General features: G+C 35.6%; 1 protein-coding gene across 1 annotated transcript; it reads right to left on the bottom strand.

Annotated features, from left to right (window-relative positions):
• Positions 1-13220: 13220 nt before the first annotated feature.
• LOC113298992 (probable pectinesterase/pectinesterase inhibitor 34) lies at positions 13221-15998 on the bottom strand. The gene is made up of 3 exons (XM_026547909.1): positions 14775-15998; positions 14499-14635; positions 13221-14138 (listed from the first exon to the last, which is right to left on the bottom strand). The coding sequence occupies exons 1-3, from the start codon at positions 15779-15781 to the stop codon at positions 13441-13443; spliced, it is 1842 nt and encodes a 613-aa protein (XP_026403694.1). The 5' UTR covers positions 15782-15998; the 3' UTR covers positions 13221-13440.
• Between the last annotated feature and the right edge of the window lie 2789 nt (positions 15999-18787).

Consider the following 18787-nt stretch of genomic DNA (forward strand, 5'->3'; position numbering starts at 1 on the left):
ATCATCTCCAAAATCTAATGCTTTACTAAATCACCACCACCACCACTCTACACAATTCATACACCATATCACTACCAGAGTCTCAGCTTCATTTCTATTCTTCTCAAGTCAGCAGTCTCGTAATTCAAATCCAGTAACTAACAACTTCACCTGCCATCTGTAATTGTAATACAGTCAACTCAACAAACACAACCCATCCATTTGCAACTTCCAACACGACTAGCAACACCAGTTCAGTAGAAACAGTCTTCTTGTCACAAACTATAGTTCTACACCACTAACAGCAATCCCAATTCACTAATTCATCTTCCTCCCAATACTATTCTGTTAATTCCTAATACAAACTCAAACTCAAACCCCAGATTCCGTTTCTTCTTTGCAGAACCTTAAAATCAACACCCAACTTCAATCACCTCTAAGCAAATCATCTTCTTCATCTGCTGATTCCGATTCAAACACCCTAATTCACAAGAACCCTAACTTCTGGTTGGTTTAGGGAAGAACAGAAAACCTAATTTTCTATGAAATCAAAATTAAACTTCATAAATTCATCTATACTTCAATTAGCAACAAACCCACTCTATAATCGATCAAAACAAACAATTTCATATAGAAATTTCAATCAAAAACGAAACCCTAACTCTGTTTACCAGAATTCTGCTTTTCCATAACTCAATCGACAGCAGCAGCATCACCTTCTCCCTCAACTCAACAACTACAAGCTTTCTAAGATCTAATTTAGAGAGACTCAAGCGTAAACCACTGAAAAGAAAATCGACAGAGAGGAGGAGAAGAAGAGCAGAGAAAAAGAAAGAAGAAGAAAAGAGAAATAAGTTTTCTCTCGACACGTTTGGGTGATGATAAGGCAACTAAAAATTATAATGGCACCCATTGAATTGATAAGGGCAACCAGGAGGTTTAGATTTAAAATAATTATTTTGCCCCCCGTACAATTCTGATGTTATCTTCTTCGACCGACATTCGATTGAAACGATCGAGTAGTCTATCTCGCATAACTTTTCGAGATCTATCTAGTGATACTAATTTCGTAACTATATCGTTGTTAGATTAATTTCTATTAATTAGAATCTATGTTCACTAATCGAGTCATTAGCGGCTTAGTCGACTCTTGACTGGTCTAATAGCGTTGACGAACTTGCGGGTCGTTACATTCTCCCTATCTTATTCATTTTCGTCCTCGAAAATTGAACCGGCCTTCTGGTCTCCAAAACTCCCCACCTTATTAAGAAATACTAACTTTCGACTAACTGCAAGTATTGCTCAGACTTACAAACGCGCGAAAGAAAACAACTCATTTTAGATGAGTTTGAAGCAACAAGAAATGACACACAAACCTATATGATTTTATAAACTAGAATCTATAGTTTGTAATTCTAAGTTCAAAAGACTAATCTATATCTTTAATTAATAGAAATTAATCTAACAACGATATAGTTACGAAACTAGTATCACTAGATAGATCTCGAAAAGTTATGCGAGATAGACTACTCGATCGTGTCAATCGAATATCGTTCGAATAAGATAACATCAGAATTGTACGAGGGGTAAAATAATAACTTTTCGAGATCTATCTAGTGATACTAGTTTCGTAACTATATCGTTGTTAGATTAATTTCTATTAATTAAAATCTATGTTAACTAATCGAGTCATTAGCGGCTTAGTCGACTCTTGACTGGTCTAATAGCGTTGACGCACTTGCGGGTCGTTACAAGATAGTACTCAAACGATAGAATCAGGCAAGATCAGAACACGCAACTACAAAGAAAATAGTTGAGTTTGGCTTCACAATCCCAATGAAGTCTTTGAAGTCGTTAACCTACAGGGTCTCGATAGAAACCTAAGGTTAAAGAAGAATCGACTCTAGTTGATGCAACTAGTAACACACAAGAGGTGTGGGGATTAGGTTTCCCAGTTGCTAGATTTCTCCTTTATATAGTTTTGAAATTAGGGTTTGAAATCCAAGTTACCTTGGTAACAAAGCATTCAATATTCACCGTTAGATGAAAAACCTGATTCAACCAATCTAATATCTTTCAACCATTAGATCGAACTTAGCTTGTTACACACAAATGAAATGTACCCTCATTTAGGTTTATGTAACCGTACCTAAACGTGTACACCATGTTGGCTCAACAATATTTAACCAAAGTTAGCCATATGATTAATCTTATATCAACCTTATTCATCTTAACCATAACTAGTTCAAATGACTAAAATGAAACTAGTTAAAGAGCCGTTCAATTGTTATATTCTCATAGAAGTATACAAGAACACAATTGAAGCAAAATCGCACTCGAATCAATTCATGAACATTATAGCCACGGTTTGCAAATATTGCATTCCTTATTTTATAAATGTTTAAGTTCATGTACAACCGATTTTAGAAAGTAACCAACTCAAGTATGCAAACGGGTACGCATACTTAAGTAGCCGGACTGAGTTTGGTTACGCCAGTACGCGTACGGGTTCACATACCAATTCACACTTCCAAACTCCATCATAAATTCACGGACGTGAGACTTCCGCCAGTATGCGTACGGGTACGCATACTTTCCCAGATATCCAACAACCGCCAGTACGCGTACGAGTACGCATACTTCAGGTTCCCGGTTTTCGACTTATACACAAATGTGAGAACACAATATGTTTATATCCAAACATGGTTACTTGATTCTAAACTCTTTATTTCAATCATTGAAACTTTCCTAGAGGATGACAATAGTCGTTTTCACTCATTATTATCATCAAAGCAATTTTCAAGATATTGAAATAATCATAACGAAACATTCTAAGTTTACGCCAAATGATTGTATCACAAAAACCATGTAAGATGTTACTCGGCAATTTTCACATTATCATATTCTGACATTCGTCAAGAATATAAGATGAATTTGGTCGAAGTGAAAGCTTTCCAACGCATATTTTGAAAAATATGTAAGCGAAATAAACTCAACTCGAAATCTCAAATGTGTATAATAGAAAACTATATCGTGATACGACTTATGTCTCAATATAGATGAGTTTCAGTCTCCACATACCTTTTGTTGATGAAGTTCCACAAGCTCCCCTTAGTAGTTCTTCATCTTCAAATGAGGAACTCCGTGAAGTCTAATGCTTAACTACAAAATCTATGTCCTAGTCCGAGACATCTATAAATAGGCTAGAAATCAAGACTTATAGTTTTGGTCACTAACATTGACAAACATGCTTGAGATATCAATGCATGCGAGTTCGACCGAGCAGCGCTCTAACATAAGTTGCTTAAAAGATTCGACAAAGTAAGTATCATACAAGTAGCAAAAATTAAAGTCAGTCATGCAAACACATTAGCACTCCTAGGATATGCAATAAAGAACACTCAATGTTGGAATCCTAGAAAGAACAACAATCTCCGAAATCGAGAGTGAACACAGACTCGGAGCTTGAATCTGATTCAAGCTGATATAAAATGAGTCATAAAAGAGAGATATCTACACATGTTTGAAATTTAAGTTGCTTCCAACTAATAAACTAAAAGAAAGAAAAGTGGCAACAAAATCTGCGAGATACTAGCCAATACGCAATGGCTTGTACATAAAATCTTATCTGATACCTCTTTTAAGATGTGCAACAGAGTAGCAAGGCAGACCAATAATTGATAAAACCCATTGTGGAGACTATAACAATCATGCTTGAAAGCGACCTTTGACGGATAAAGCAAGGTCTCAAGGATATTTCTGGCATGACATGGATGATACTGCAAAGATGATTAAGCAGACACGTGACAAGTACCATAGGTAATCTCGAACTCAATATTTATCTGAAAAAAATATCAGTAGCTCCTATCTATAATGAATAGAATCTCATCTGAAACATCTGCAACGACTCATGAAGTCAAGAACTAAACTATGTATGCAGATATGATAATAAAATTCTCGCACCAGCTGAAATCCAGCACAATGTGCTAGCTCCATGGCCATTTGTCAAATAGGCACTTGATATTATGCGACCGTTTACAGTGGTAAAACATCCATGCTCATAACTCGAGCTAAATAAGTATATCTCATTTGCTAGAAAAAGCAACGCCTTAAAACTAACCCAACTGCATAAACAGGCTCAAGGTAGAAGAATATTTTTGTAAGTAGCCACTGACTATTTTTCAAAGTGGACTGAAGCAAAAGTTGTAGTCACAACCACTGAGAAAGATGTCAGAATTCACATGGGATCACATTATTCGCAGATTTGGTATGCCAATGGTAGCAGAACATGGACCTCAATTTAAGTCTAAAGATCTGGAGATATTTTACAAGAGAGACAATATACACTTGAATTATAATTAACTTATATCTCTAAGCTCATATGTTTAAACTTTTATCTTTGAACTCTTATTTAAGACCTTTATCTTTGAATTTTGACATCTTATCTCCATAATGTGAACTTGATGACGAAAAAGTGATGTCTGATGATAAATCAGATTCAACGCACATTTACTATCCACAGAGGAATGGTCAAGCAGAAATCTCAAAAAAAAAAACTTTGTTGGAAAACATAAAAAATAAACTAAATGCAACAAAAGGTATGCAGGTAGATATTATGCACGAGGTACTATGGGATTACAGGTTGACTAAGAGAATACCAATACTTGAGTCACCTTTTCCCCTAGGTTTTTGCATGAAAGCAGTTTTACCAACCAAACTGAAATTTCCAAATGCAAGAACTTTAGCAGTGGAGTCAACATGAACGGAGATCCAATCTTCCATACCTTAGATGAAGTAGATCTCAAAAGAGAGAAAGCTCTGATTCAGGCGAGAAGGCGTACCCTAAATGGTTCGTATATTTTTTTGCTTGGGAAATTTCCCAAAAATTAATTTAAACTGAAATAGTTTGTGAACATTAAATCGTTCTAGACTAATATTGTTAAAGATCTATAAACATCCATTGCTCGAATTATACTTTGAGAGTTTATGCAAGACAAGCTTGAACTCGAAATTTCTTATTTGCACTATTAAAACTATTAAACCGACACGACATAGTCTCATATGATAGAATGGTAGATGCAATAATTAAATAGGATAAGTCAGCCTCCACATGCCTCTTTGTTGATGAAGTTCTCGCATATGTCTTCGTTTATTCTTCAGTCTTCAATATTCGAGGGTATTCAGTGACATCTGATACTCAATTACCATGCTCTAATCTGAGTCTGAGATTTTTATTAGACTAGAAATCAAGATATACTTTTTCGCAACTAACATTGATAACAAAACTTGTGATTCCGACCGAGTGACGCTCTAACAGTTTTTAGATGACACTATGATTTTTATGAATGCTGACATTAAGAGAGTGAGAGCATTAATACTTTTGTTGATGATATTCGAGGCACTTACACGGTAAAAACTGAACTTAGATAAAACCACTTTGATAAGTATTGAAACTGAACACATCATTAAATCTCTAGCAGAAGAAGTGGGGTGTAAAGCTAAAATGTTACCAGTCAAATACTTGGGTCCACCTCTAGGTTCAACTTCAAGATCATACTCAGTTTTCCTAACAGTGATTGATAGGATGGAAATAAAGCTGGCTCAGTGAAAAATAAGTATTTGACCAAAGCAGGGGGGATTAATCTTATCAAGACTATACTTGTTGGCATTCCACCATATTACATGTTTAAGTTGGGAAGAAAATGGTGAGCATTATGAGAAGATTTTTATTGGGATCAAAAACGAATAATAGAAAAATTTGTAGGGTGTCTTGAAGAAGATATGCAAAGCTAAAAATAATGAAAGTTTAAGAATCAAGAACTTGAAAACAACTATCTAATCCCTGCATTCTAGATGCGTTTGAAGATATGCAAAAGGAAAAAACCAACTTTGGAGAAGGGTGGTCCAACAAAGAACAACTTAATACCATTAGATATGAACATATGTCAAGGCAAAGGATTGGAAAGGAATTCCCAAAAGTAAATATTTATTGTCAAATAACATGTTAGCAGTTGGTAATGGAAAAGATGATAACTGGAGGGGTACACGGTGTCTCAAGGATCAATTCCCTAGAGTATACAGGAAGACCGACTCAAAATAAAGTTCAATCCAATAGAGTCTTGATCTACAAGGGAACTGGGAGCTAAAACTTGAAAGACTACATAATGAAGAGACAAGAAATGAGTATATTGAGTTAATGAGAAGGTTAGGTTTACCTTGTATTTTCTCAGCCGATGAATACTCAATCTCATACTTTGGAAAGTTAGATGACAAATTTCCTAGAAATGAAACGCTACGACACATACGGTAATGAAGATTATGGAGCTGCACTACCCAACTACATCCATTTGGAGAAAAGGGATTCCTCCTAAAGTTTCAGTCTTATTATATTCAACATTCCACAAATCTATCCAACTTTAAGAAATCTCCGACGCAAATATATAGCTACCCAAGACATAATTTGCAACTTGTGTGACAAAGAAGAAGAGGGGGAACGTTTGTTTTTCCCTGCCATTATACAAGACATGTATGTGACTACTTCATCGGGACTTTCAAAATTTCATGGTGACTCCACTTCAACCTTCAACAAAATTTTGAACTTGGTCTCAATAAGGACAGTCTGACAGAAACGTGAAAATTTGGAAGACGCTTACGTATGCAGTTGTATGGTTAATTTGGAAGGAAAGAAATTTAAGGGTGTTTACTAACAAACAAAGGCACAATTATGAGATATCGCTGAAGCCAAAGCCTTGTTTGTTTTATGGCCTTAGAGCGTCCACAATGAACGACCAAAACTATATATTGGTCCAAAAATCAATCATAGTGGAATGGAATGGAGTAAAGAGTAATACGGTGGAGTAAAATCAAATATCGGAGTATATTTGGTCTGAAATCCGGACCAAAACTATATTTGATCGAGCGAAGGTTAAAAATGCGTTCGGTACCAGGTGCATAATAACAGTTCGTAGTGGGACGAATGTATAGTATCCGTCCGCTAGTGACGCGAAGTTTTAAAATCCGTTTGAATAACGCGAAGATATAAACTACGCCCGATGGAGCGTAAATATAAAGTGTGCCCCATGAGAGGCGAACATTTGAGTTCGCTTGAACTACGAATATCAGTTAACTTCGAAATTTGTATGCATAGTGTACCAAGGCTTGGATATTTTGTGTTCCAGTTTCCAGTTTCATCATTGCTCATTAATGTTATTGAACATCTAGTGCCATTTCGATATTTAGTTGTTTTTTCTAAGGTAATTACAACATAGCCTGTATTGCATTTTGATAAGTTTTTAGATAGAAATCCGGTGGCAGCCAGCAACGTGGCAACTACCTCGGCTCATTTGGTTTACAGTGATGTTGTTCACACACGTGATATTTTTCCAAATTTTTATTTTATCAATAAAGCTCAACCGTTGCCACCAAAAAAAAACAAAAAAACAAGAAAAAGAAAAGAAAAAGCACATGGACTGATACGAATGGTCTTGTCGCACCAGCTGAAATCCAGCACAATGTGCTAGCTCCATGGCCATTTGTCAAATAGGCACTTGATATTATGCGACCGTTTACAGTGGTAAAACATCCATGCTCATAACTCGAGCTAAATAAGTATATCTCATTTGCTAGAAAAAGCAACGCCTTAAAACTAACCCAACTGCATAAACAGGCTCAAGGTAGAAGAATATTTTTGTAAGTAGCCACTGACTATTTTTCAAAGTGGACTGAAGCAAAAGTTGTAGTCACAACCACTGAGAAAGATGTCAGAATTCACATGGGATCACATTATTCGCAGATTTGGTATGCCAATGGTAGCAGAACATGGACCTCAATTTAAGTCTAAAGATCTGGAGATATTTTACAAGAGAGACAATATACACTTGAATTATAATTAACTTATATCTCTAAGCTCATATGTTTAAACTTTTATCTTTGAACTCTTATTTAAGACCTTTATCTTTGAATTTTGACATCTTATCTCCATAATGTGAACTTGATGACGAAAAAGTGATGTCTGATGATAAATCAGATTCAACGCACATTTACTATCCACAGAGGAATGGTCAAGCAGAAATCTCAAAAAAAAAAACTTTGTTGGAAAACATAAAAAATAAACTAAATGCAACAAAAGGTATGCAGGTAGATATTATGCACGAGGTACTATGGGATTACAGGTTGACTAAGAGAATACCAATACTTGAGTCACCTTTTCCCCTAGGTTTTTGCATGAAAGCAGTTTTACCAACCAAACTGAAATTTCCAAATGCAAGAACTTTAGCAGTGGAGTCAACATGAACGGAGATCCAATCTTCCATACCTTAGATGAAGTAGATCTCAAAAGAGAGAAAGCTCTGATTCAGGCGAGAAGGCGTACCCTAAATGGTTCGTATATTTTTTTGCTTGGGAAATTTCCCAAAAATTAATTTAAACTGAAATAGTTTGTGAACATTAAATCGTTCTAGACTAATATTGTTAAAGATCTATAAACATCCATTGCTCGAATTATACTTTGAGAGTTTATGCAAGACAAGCTTGAACTCGAAATTTCTTATTTGCACTATTAAAACTATTAAACCGACACGACATAGTCTCATATGATAGAATGGTAGATGCAATAATTAAATAGGATAAGTCAGCCTCCACATGCCTCTTTGTTGATGAAGTTCTCGCATATGTCTTCGTTTATTCTTCAGTCTTCAATATTCGAGGGTATTCAGTGACATCTGATACTCAATTACCATGCTCTAATCTGAGTCTGAGATTTTTATTAGACTAGAAATCAAGATATACTTTTTCGCAACTAACATTGATAACAAAACTTGTGATTCCGACCGAGTGACGCTCTAACAGTTTTTAGATGACACTATGATTTTTATGAATGCTGACATTAAGAGAGTGAGAGCATTAATACTTTTGTTGATGATATTCGAGGCACTTACACGGTAAAAACTGAACTTAGATAAAACCACTTTGATAAGTATTGAAACTGAACACATCATTAAATCTCTAGCAGAAGAAGTGGGGTGTAAAGCTAAAATGTTACCAGTCAAATACTTGGGTCCACCTCTAGGTTCAACTTCAAGATCATACTCAGTTTTCCTAACAGTGATTGATAGGATGGAAATAAAGCTGGCTCAGTGAAAAATAAGTATTTGACCAAAGCAGGGGGGATTAATCTTATCAAGACTATACTTGTTGGCATTCCACCATATTACATGTTTAAGTTGGGAAGAAAATGGTGAGCATTATGAGAAGATTTTTATTGGGATCAAAAACGAATAATAGAAAAATTTGTAGGGTGTCTTGAAGAAGATATGCAAAGCTAAAAATAATGAAAGTTTAAGAATCAAGAACTTGAAAACAACTATCTAATCCCTGCATTCTAGATGCGTTTGAAGATATGCAAAAGGAAAAAACCAACTTTGGAGAAGGGTGGTCCAACAAAGAACAACTTAATACCATTAGATATGAACATATGTCAAGGCAAAGGATTGGAAAGGAATTCCCAAAAGTAAATATTTATTGTCAAATAACATGTTAGCAGTTGGTAATGGAAAAGATGATAACTGGAGGGGTACACGGTGTCTCAAGGATCAATTCCCTAGAGTATACAGGAAGACCGACTCAAAATAAAGTTCAATCCAATAGAGTCTTGATCTACAAGGGAACTGGGAGCTAAAACTTGAAAGACTACATAATGAAGAGACAAGAAATGAGTATATTGAGTTAATGAGAAGGTTAGGTTTACCTTGTATTTTCTCAGCCGATGAATACTCAATCTCATACTTTGGAAAGTTAGATGACAAATTTCCTAGAAATGAAACGCTACGACACATACGGTAATGAAGATTATGGAGCTGCACTACCCAACTACATCCATTTGGAGAAAAGGGATTCCTCCTAAAGTTTCAGTCTTATTATATTCAACATTCCACAAATCTATCCAACTTTAAGAAATCTCCGACGCAAATATATAGCTACCCAAGACATAATTTGCAACTTGTGTGACAAAGAAGAAGAGGGGGAACGTTTGTTTTTCCCTGCCATTATACAAGACATGTATGTGACTACTTCATCGGGACTTTCAAAATTTCATGGTGACTCCACTTCAACCTTCAACAAAATTTTGAACTTGGTCTCAATAAGGACAGTCTGACAGAAACGTGAAAATTTGGAAGACGCTTACGTATGCAGTTGTATGGTTAATTTGGAAGGAAAGAAATTTAAGGGTGTTTACTAACAAACAAAGGCACAATTATGAGATATCGCTGAAGCCAAAGCCTTGTTTGTTTTATGGCCTTAGAGCGTCCACAATGAACGACCAAAACTATATATTTGGTCCAAAAATCAATCATAGTGGAATGGAGTAAAGAGTAATACGGTGGAGTAAAATCAAATATCGGAGTATATTTGGTCTGAAATCCGGACCAAAACTATATTTGATCGAGCGAAGGTTAAAAATGCGTTCGGTACCAGGTGCATGTATAATAACAGTTCGTAGTGGGACGAATGTATAGTATCCGTCCGCTAGTGACGCGAAGTTTTAAAATCCGTTTGAATAACGCGAAGATATAAACTACGCCCGATGGAGCGTAAATATAAAGTGTGCCCCATGAGAGGCGAACATTTGAGTTCGCTTGAACTACGAATATCAGTTAACTTCGAAATTTGTATGCATAGTGTACCAAGGCTTGGATATTTTGTGTTCCAGTTTCCAGTTTCATCATTGCTCATTAATGTTATTGAACATCTAGTGCCATTTCGATATTTAGTTGTTTTTTCTAAGGTAATTACAACATAGCCTGTATTGCATTTTGATAAGTTTTTAGATAGAAATCCGGTGGCAGCCAGCAACGTGGCAACTACCTCGGCTCATTTGGTTTACAGTGATGTTGTTCACACACGTGATATTTTTCCAAATTTTTATTTTATCAATAAAGCTCAACCGTTGCCACCAAAAAAAAACAAAAAAACAAGAAAAAGAAAAGAAAAAGCACATGGACTGATACGAATGGTCTTGTCGTTTGAAAAGTATAATTTGCAGTCTGCCGATATCATATTTTACCAAATCAGTTGATTCCTAGTGAACTGGTTACCGGCTAGTCCACGGCTGACTCCACTTCCATAAACCCTATCGACCTAAAAAATAAATGTAGTAAAGGTAAAAGTCGAAACTTTCTTCTTGGTATTTATAAAGACGTCCAAAAAAGTATGAGTACTAAAATCTAATGAAAATTTCCAAAACATGTCCAACTTCGACGTGAAAAAGTGGACCATACCATAGTTGTACATTACAAAACAACCCATGCATGCATCTTGCATGTGCCGTGTATTAAAGCATGGGAAAATGAACTCAGCAGAAAAACAGAATAATCTACAATTTCTGCTTATTTCAACACCAAAGAAAAAAAAATCTTTTTGATTTTAGTGGGTCCCACTGATCTCTAAGTTGATTAGCTATCTCTTCGTGCATTTGTCCACCGACATTGTTCTCCCATGATCCCTTCGGCCTTCCCACGCCATTTTCATTTCTTCATAGACTTTGAGTGTGACTGCCAAAGTACAAGAACCACAAGATACCTACTACTTCCGTTTCTTAAAAATATGTTTGTCTCGTTTTCATAAAAATTAAAAAAACCAATTATTGTAGGTATTTTTTCAGTTTTTTTTTAATCTATTTTTAGTCTTCACTTATTTGTTATAAGGCTTAGTCCTATGGACTACATATCTAGCTGTTAGATTGGTCATCCACGTCAGCATGGGTAACCTCCTAAGTTCTACGGGATGGCTAATCTAGCAGCGGGGCCACCATATAACGCCGAACCGTTCGGCGCTCAGTGCGGAACGGTTCAGCGCTTTAAATCTCAGCCGTTAGATCAGAAAATTTTCTCCCAGCGCTGAATGGTTCAGCGTTTAGACCACTTTTTGAGCGCTAACTGTTCAGCGTTTCAATCTCGCTGATAGTTGGACTGCGAGCACCTGGTAGGAGAGAGAACTATCAATTCACTGTTAACTTTTTTCCAACACTTATTTTTTGATTTGAAACACTTTTGGCCAATCTAACACTCCAATCTAGTCCATAGGGGTTAGCCTAAGAGAAAGGAGAGAGAGAAATGGTCCCCTTTTTATATTAAGAGAGAAAAGGGAGAGAAAGAAGTGGTCCATATGTGGGTATACTAGTAAATCATAACATTTGACTTTCCATATATGAAAACAAACCTATTTTTTACCATATCAAATAACCCTTTTTATATTAAGAGAGAAAAGGGAGAGAGAGAAGTGGTCCATGGGTATACTAGTAAATCATAACATTTAACTTTCCATATATGAAAACAAGCCTATTTTTTACCATATCAAATAATAAAACAAGCCTATTTTTTAAAAACGGAGGAAGTAATAAACATAAATTAGCCACCCATAATAGATATTACTAATTCATACCCCTACTTCAGCAAAATACATGACCGACCCCTTCAGTCTTTTTCTTTTATTTTTTTTTAATACCTTCAGTCATAAAATAGACCAGATTGGAGCTGAGTAACACTCCACTTTCAGGTCCCCGCTATTATTGGGCCCGAAGTTTTTAATAAGATTATGAAAGCTATTGATCGCTTTTACTAGTTACTAGTAAAATGTTAGTATTTTGTTTGATGATAAAAAGAAAAGAAAGAAAAGCAAGAAAGAGTAAAATGTTATTCCGTCACGGCAATGTTACAGCAAGTCCGAATTGGAGCACACTTTCTCCTATTGTTCTAAAAACAGATGGGGGCTAAAGTTCTTAGGTTCCCTTAAAACCCCGGTAAACTCAGCTTAAGCCTTGATTTCTACATGCACTGAATACTCGCTTTTGGTTTAGAAAAGGGCAAAAAATAAAATAAAATAAAAAACGGAAAATGGGTCATTTGTCCAAATATTTTTGAAACATGTTCAAATGGACGAGTAAAAAATAGTATAGGTGAAATGGACACCAAAAAAATAGAAGGATGAAACTGGATTCATCCTGACTTAAACTTAAAAAATAGTAAAGATGAAACTGGATGCATCCTGGTGTAAATTAAAAATAAGAAAAAATATTTGAAAATGGGTAGGAATAGGATGAAACTGTTTACATCCTGGCTATTTTTCAAATTTTGTCTATTAAAACAGTATCAAAATCTAAATGTCTTTTTCATCCAGGAATTGTTGATTTTGATCTTTTTAACCAATTTTGTGAAAAAAAAGGTGTGGATCAACTTGGTTGAAAATTAACTAAACTTTCCATGATACTACAATTATTTAGGAAGAATTTTGACTGTACAATTATTCCAAGGGCAACAATGTGAGTTTTTGCCTCATTCTACAATAATTAAAATGAAACTGAAAAATTGAACTACTAATTAATTGTATACAGAAAAAATCGATCCCGGAATAGAAAAATCGTATACGAAAAGAAACATCCTATATATCCATTAGATTCTATGCAAATTAAACCAATAATCCTGCAACAAAAGCAACTCCAGTTGCTGGTAACCAAGAAGATCCATATATAAATCTGGCGACAGTAAACTTAGCTGCTTCCACAGCTGAAGTTATAACTCGGTACCCACTCCATTGGACCCGTGATCCAACACCTGCACCCGGACCATAATTCATATACTCCCCATAGTACAATGTATCAAGTGCAAATGTATCGTTCCATTCTAACCATCCATTTGGATGGATGTGATCGCCCATGTATGATAACAAGTAAACAGTTCTTGAATACATTTTCCACGGTCGACCAAGATACGTTGAATGGTTCACCTGTGCTGCTTTGAGATCTGGAGTGGCCACGATTTTGCAATTGTGGATCGAAATTCCTGTATTTTGGTTCGGGTCTTTCCTGTTTTGCGCTGTAATTGTGTTTTTCTGGTGGGGCATGGGTTTACGAGCATAGATATTGCAATTTTGAAGAACTACGGCAGCGTTACCAAAAATGAAATCAACTGTGCCGTATATATCACATTCGCGGTAGAATTGTCGCTGTGAATGCACGTATAAACTATCTTGATATCCAATTATGTTACACCGGTATACAACGGCATGATCTGCTCCTACTCTTAGGGCTACTGCTTGATGTTTTTCTGGTCCAGCATAGTTCTCAAATGTCATATCTCTTGCAATAAATCCAGTTCCAGTTGCAGCTGCATTTAAAAGGGAATAAGAAGACAAAGGAATGATTAGAGTCACTGTGTGAGGGGTAACCAATAGTTTTAACTTTTAAATACCGATACAAAAGTTGGTTCAAACTGAGCTATCGAGGTTTTCACAGTAGGGCCGACCTCACATTTGATCACACTAGATGTTTGGTGCTTGTCGAGCCATTTTCTTTTCTAGCTGGATTGATGGTCTAGTGAGTATTTGATCTTGTTAAGAAATACCATGCAAAAAGGCTTGGTGGACCAGTTTCAGACATTTACATCTTTAACCGGCTTACCTATATGATAACTATATGATCTATATCAATCAATCAATCAGGTAATAGAAAAGAATGAAACTCTAACCGAATGAAGCAGTATGGAATGTCGTAAGGCCGTCCAGAACGCTTTTCCCACCGGAAATGATTGTCCTACCCTTTCCATCTCCGATGAACATCAAATTCTTCTTTTTCTTTCCTACTTTGAGGTACTTTTCTTCGTACCTGAAAAAGGACTCGAAATAAAAATGAACTTGACAATTCACATGCCAAAGGGGTAAGAGAAAAAAAATAAAAAATAAAAGGTCAACAGACAACAGTTCACAACACAAAATCGAGAAAGTTAGCTTTGACAGCAAACTACCTTCCTGCCCTTATGTAGATAATCGTACGTCGATTACTCTTTTGTGGAGCTGCTTTAATTGCTGCTGTAATAGTTTTATAGGCACCATCACTTCCGTTACTGTATTTTGATACAACAATATCGGCTTGTAACGCTGATATCGGCGCATCTAATAACTTTCTTTCCCTAGTGGAAACCCATGCTGGAAAACCATTTTCTTCTGCTGAGGAACTACTCTGGCTCATTAATAATTTTCTTCGGTTTTGTATAGGAATACCAGAAAAATCGTCATCAGCTTTGGAATCATAAAAAATTGCCAAAGAATTACTTACTAATTCACCAAGATCTTTCAAATGTCCCGACATCACATCTTTAACATTCCCATTTACATCTTCAAGTCCCTCTGTGCACGTGTCGTGATTTGTTAGAGCAGCGCTGAGCCATGTCATGACATCTTCAGATGATGCTGGCTGATCATCATCATCATTGGATAACGTAGATGTTCTTGATACTGGACTGACGTGATATAACGAACGTGAAAGTTGTTCTACAGAATCATCTAATAGCTCTAAACAGTCATCATATGCTGATCTTATTCGTTTATTCATATCCAAGTTGATGATTTCTGAAGCGCCCGATAATGCATTACCGACATGCGAAAGAGTCATATTTACTGTTATATGAACCAGGTCCCGTTCTCCTGCACTCAACGAACCAGGAAAATCCAGTAGTGAGTTGACACAGAGATCTGGATAACGAGTTTTACTACAAGTTTTTGAGATTGCTTGTGTGGGCTGTCTCCGAACCTTAGCTTCCGATGAATTTGACCCTTTCCGGGTATGAGCAAGAAGAACAGCTGAAATTCCACAACCAACTAGCAAGAAGATGGATAGGATTGAGAGTAGAACTATTCTACGTTTTTTTCTTGATGGATTTGATGATGATGAAGTTTGATTTGGCATTGGATCAGTTGATAATGAAGCAATTGACCTGAATGACTCGGAACATCCGAGCCTGCCATATCCCATTTTCCAGATAACAAGCTCTCTCTCCCTAGAATATGGATGGTTGTTTTGTGTGAGGGAGAGAGACTTCGAAAAGAAGAAATATAGAAAGTATGAGGAAAGAAAGTAAAGAGATCCTGAATTCCAAAAAGAGTTTTTTATTCGGTATATATAGATAGATAGCTAGATTTTAACGGAGAGTAGAGAGTCTAGATAGCAGAGAGTGGAAAGAGATGAGAGAAGAGAACAAAGAAGGGAGAGACACACGGTAAATAGTAGTGGGTGCGAAAGAGAGAGCAGTAGCTGGACTCTACCTTCCGAGAAAAAAGAGTGAAAGAAAACCGAAAGAGAAAGATTACTATATTCTTCCCATCGCGGGTAAAATTTGGTGATTAAAAATATGGAAACTCGCCGGATTTGTATATTCCCAAATTAACTGGGGTATACAAGAATTTAAGTGCACCTAGCTAATGCTAAGGGGTGACCAAATGGAGTAAAGTTATAACTATGTCAATTTCATTTACTCTTTTCCTTCTCTTTCTTCATCAATTTAATGATTAATTCCTTTCTCTTCTAGTGTATATTTCATCTTTCTCAAATGAAAGAAACTTGTCGATTGGATTTTTCTTGTATTGTCGAATTAATTCCTTCAGACTCTATCTAGTGCTTTAGTTTGTTGTTTGAATGTCATATTAGGTCGGAAAAATCGAAATTGTTGAACAACAATTGTGTGGCCGTCAGGTATTTCTTCATCTACCTTGACGACTAGTATTAGTCGTTATCTTCCTATGTTGAGTATCATGACGAGTTTCATTCCTGAAAGTAACATTTACAGGATCGTCACGATATTCATCCTTATACTTTGCCGATTAGAGTTGTAGTAATTAAATTGGTCATGTTTTGAAACTTTGAACTTTCCCGACCAATAACTTCCATAAAACAGTTTGTCTGTAAACATTTGTGCTATTAGTCGGGGAAACTACATTGACGACTTTGTGTTGGTCGTCACTTTGTGCAATCTCGACCATGGCGACCAATAACGGCTGAAAACAACCTTTCTACGTGTCTTATTTTCATTTAGTCGTCATGTTGTCTTATCTGTAATCATGACGACCTTGTATAAAAGATTTTTAGTCGTTAGTATTTGGCATTCTCGACCTTGACGACTATATCTTCGTCGGCAGGTTATGGAATTGATATTGCCGACTAATCATTCATTTGTAACACCTTTATCTGTACGGAAAATATTTCATTCGGTCGACATTATGATCTATTATTAACATGCCGGCTATAGGTGGTCGTTATCTCCCATCTCACTCGATGATGCCAACTTTCCATCATGTAATTTCTGAAACTGTTGATTCTCTCTGTAATTTTGAGAATAAAACCATTAAACAACTGTGCAATTCCCTTTGTAAAAGTGTTTGGCTAGTGCAATTTCATTTCCGTTACAAAAATCTCGAAACAACAAAAGAAATTTTTAAAATCTTCCAACATAATCCATAAGTTAAATATAACCAAAACAAGATTTCGTAACTTATGCTCAACTAATTAACCTAATTATATTAATTAAACTAAACAAGTTAATTAGTGCTAATTGAATATGGTATGTTTAGTCATTACTCTGAATATATGGCTAAGGGACTTTGAGTTTTACTTCCTAACGACCCTGCATTATTTTATTAGGTATACCCATTTAATTAGGGTATATCTCAATTTGGCCGGTATATTTTTTTCCTGAAGAAAACAAATGTTGAATACATATAAGTGAAAAAAAATAGTATGCATCCATCACATGGTTACATAAATAGATTAGAAAATAACATCATCCCAGTTATATAGATTTTGTTATTACGGTAAAGTTTTGATAAACTCGGTGATAGATTAGTAGTAGCGGGGGATATTTTTATTACATGATATTAGGTTTCACGTGAGCTCTTATAATTACGGTGAAACTTTGATAGACTATCCTGTATAAATCTGTAATTTTACTAAATATTTTTTTGCCAGTTTCCACTTGGTCCAGCGAGAGAAATTGTAGGTTTCTAGTAAAAGCCAATTAATATATAAACAAATAATCATTATAATGGCACTATACTATGATACCACATTCAAATAAGAATCTAAAGTTATCTGTTTTTTGTTCACATTTATAAAATATTGGACTTTATCATTAATTTTTTGTAATCTCTGTGAAGTTCAAAGTATTTCTTTTATGTTCATATTAGCATGTGTTTGATAACAGAGAAAGAAAACAATTATGTGGAATCAGTTTCGAGTTCCAGGAAATTTCATGAATTTGAGTTTAAAATAAACTTTAGACCACGTTTTTTCTACAATTCCATGGAAATGGATGTTTGATCAAACGACGGAAAACACGTTGTTTCCTTGGAAAGAAGGCCAATTCTATGGAATTAGCTCCTATCAAACACATCCTTATAGGAATATATATACACCAATTAGAGAAAACCGCTTCCACGATGCAACTATCATTTTCTAGTTTCTCTTTTGGGGATTTAAGTTCTTAAATATTCCTACTTTATTTTTGAAATTTAAATTTATAATGTTTCGATATTTTAATCTTATTAATTTATCGATAATTTAGTACTTTCTTAAATCTACCATCACTACAATTTCATCATACATTGAGCAGAAAATGGGTAACATGGAGAAGATGATACAACAAATGGATGTGGTCATTATTGCTACTTATGAAGAAGAGGTTGAACAAGTAAACAATATGTTTCCTAATCATAGGCCGGGGTATGATCTTTATTCCAATACTTACAATTACAGTTGGAAGGACGATCTGAGCTTAAGTTATGCGAACAAGCAAGCCGTGGTTCCTAATCCATATGTGCAACAAGGTGGATCCTAACAACCATGTTTTCAACCTCAATAACAATTCCAACCACAACAATTAAAAGAACAGGTTCTCCAATTAAGGACGAGTTCAATGCAATAATGCAAGGTATCACTTCTATGTTTTAGAAACGCCAACAAAAGACCGATTTAGCCATCAAGGATTTG

The sequence above is a fragment of the Papaver somniferum genome, chromosome 7, assembly GCF_003573695.1.
Source record: "Papaver somniferum cultivar HN1 chromosome 7, ASM357369v1, whole genome shotgun sequence".
NCBI lineage: Eukaryota > Viridiplantae > Streptophyta > Magnoliopsida > Ranunculales > Papaveraceae > Papaver > Papaver somniferum.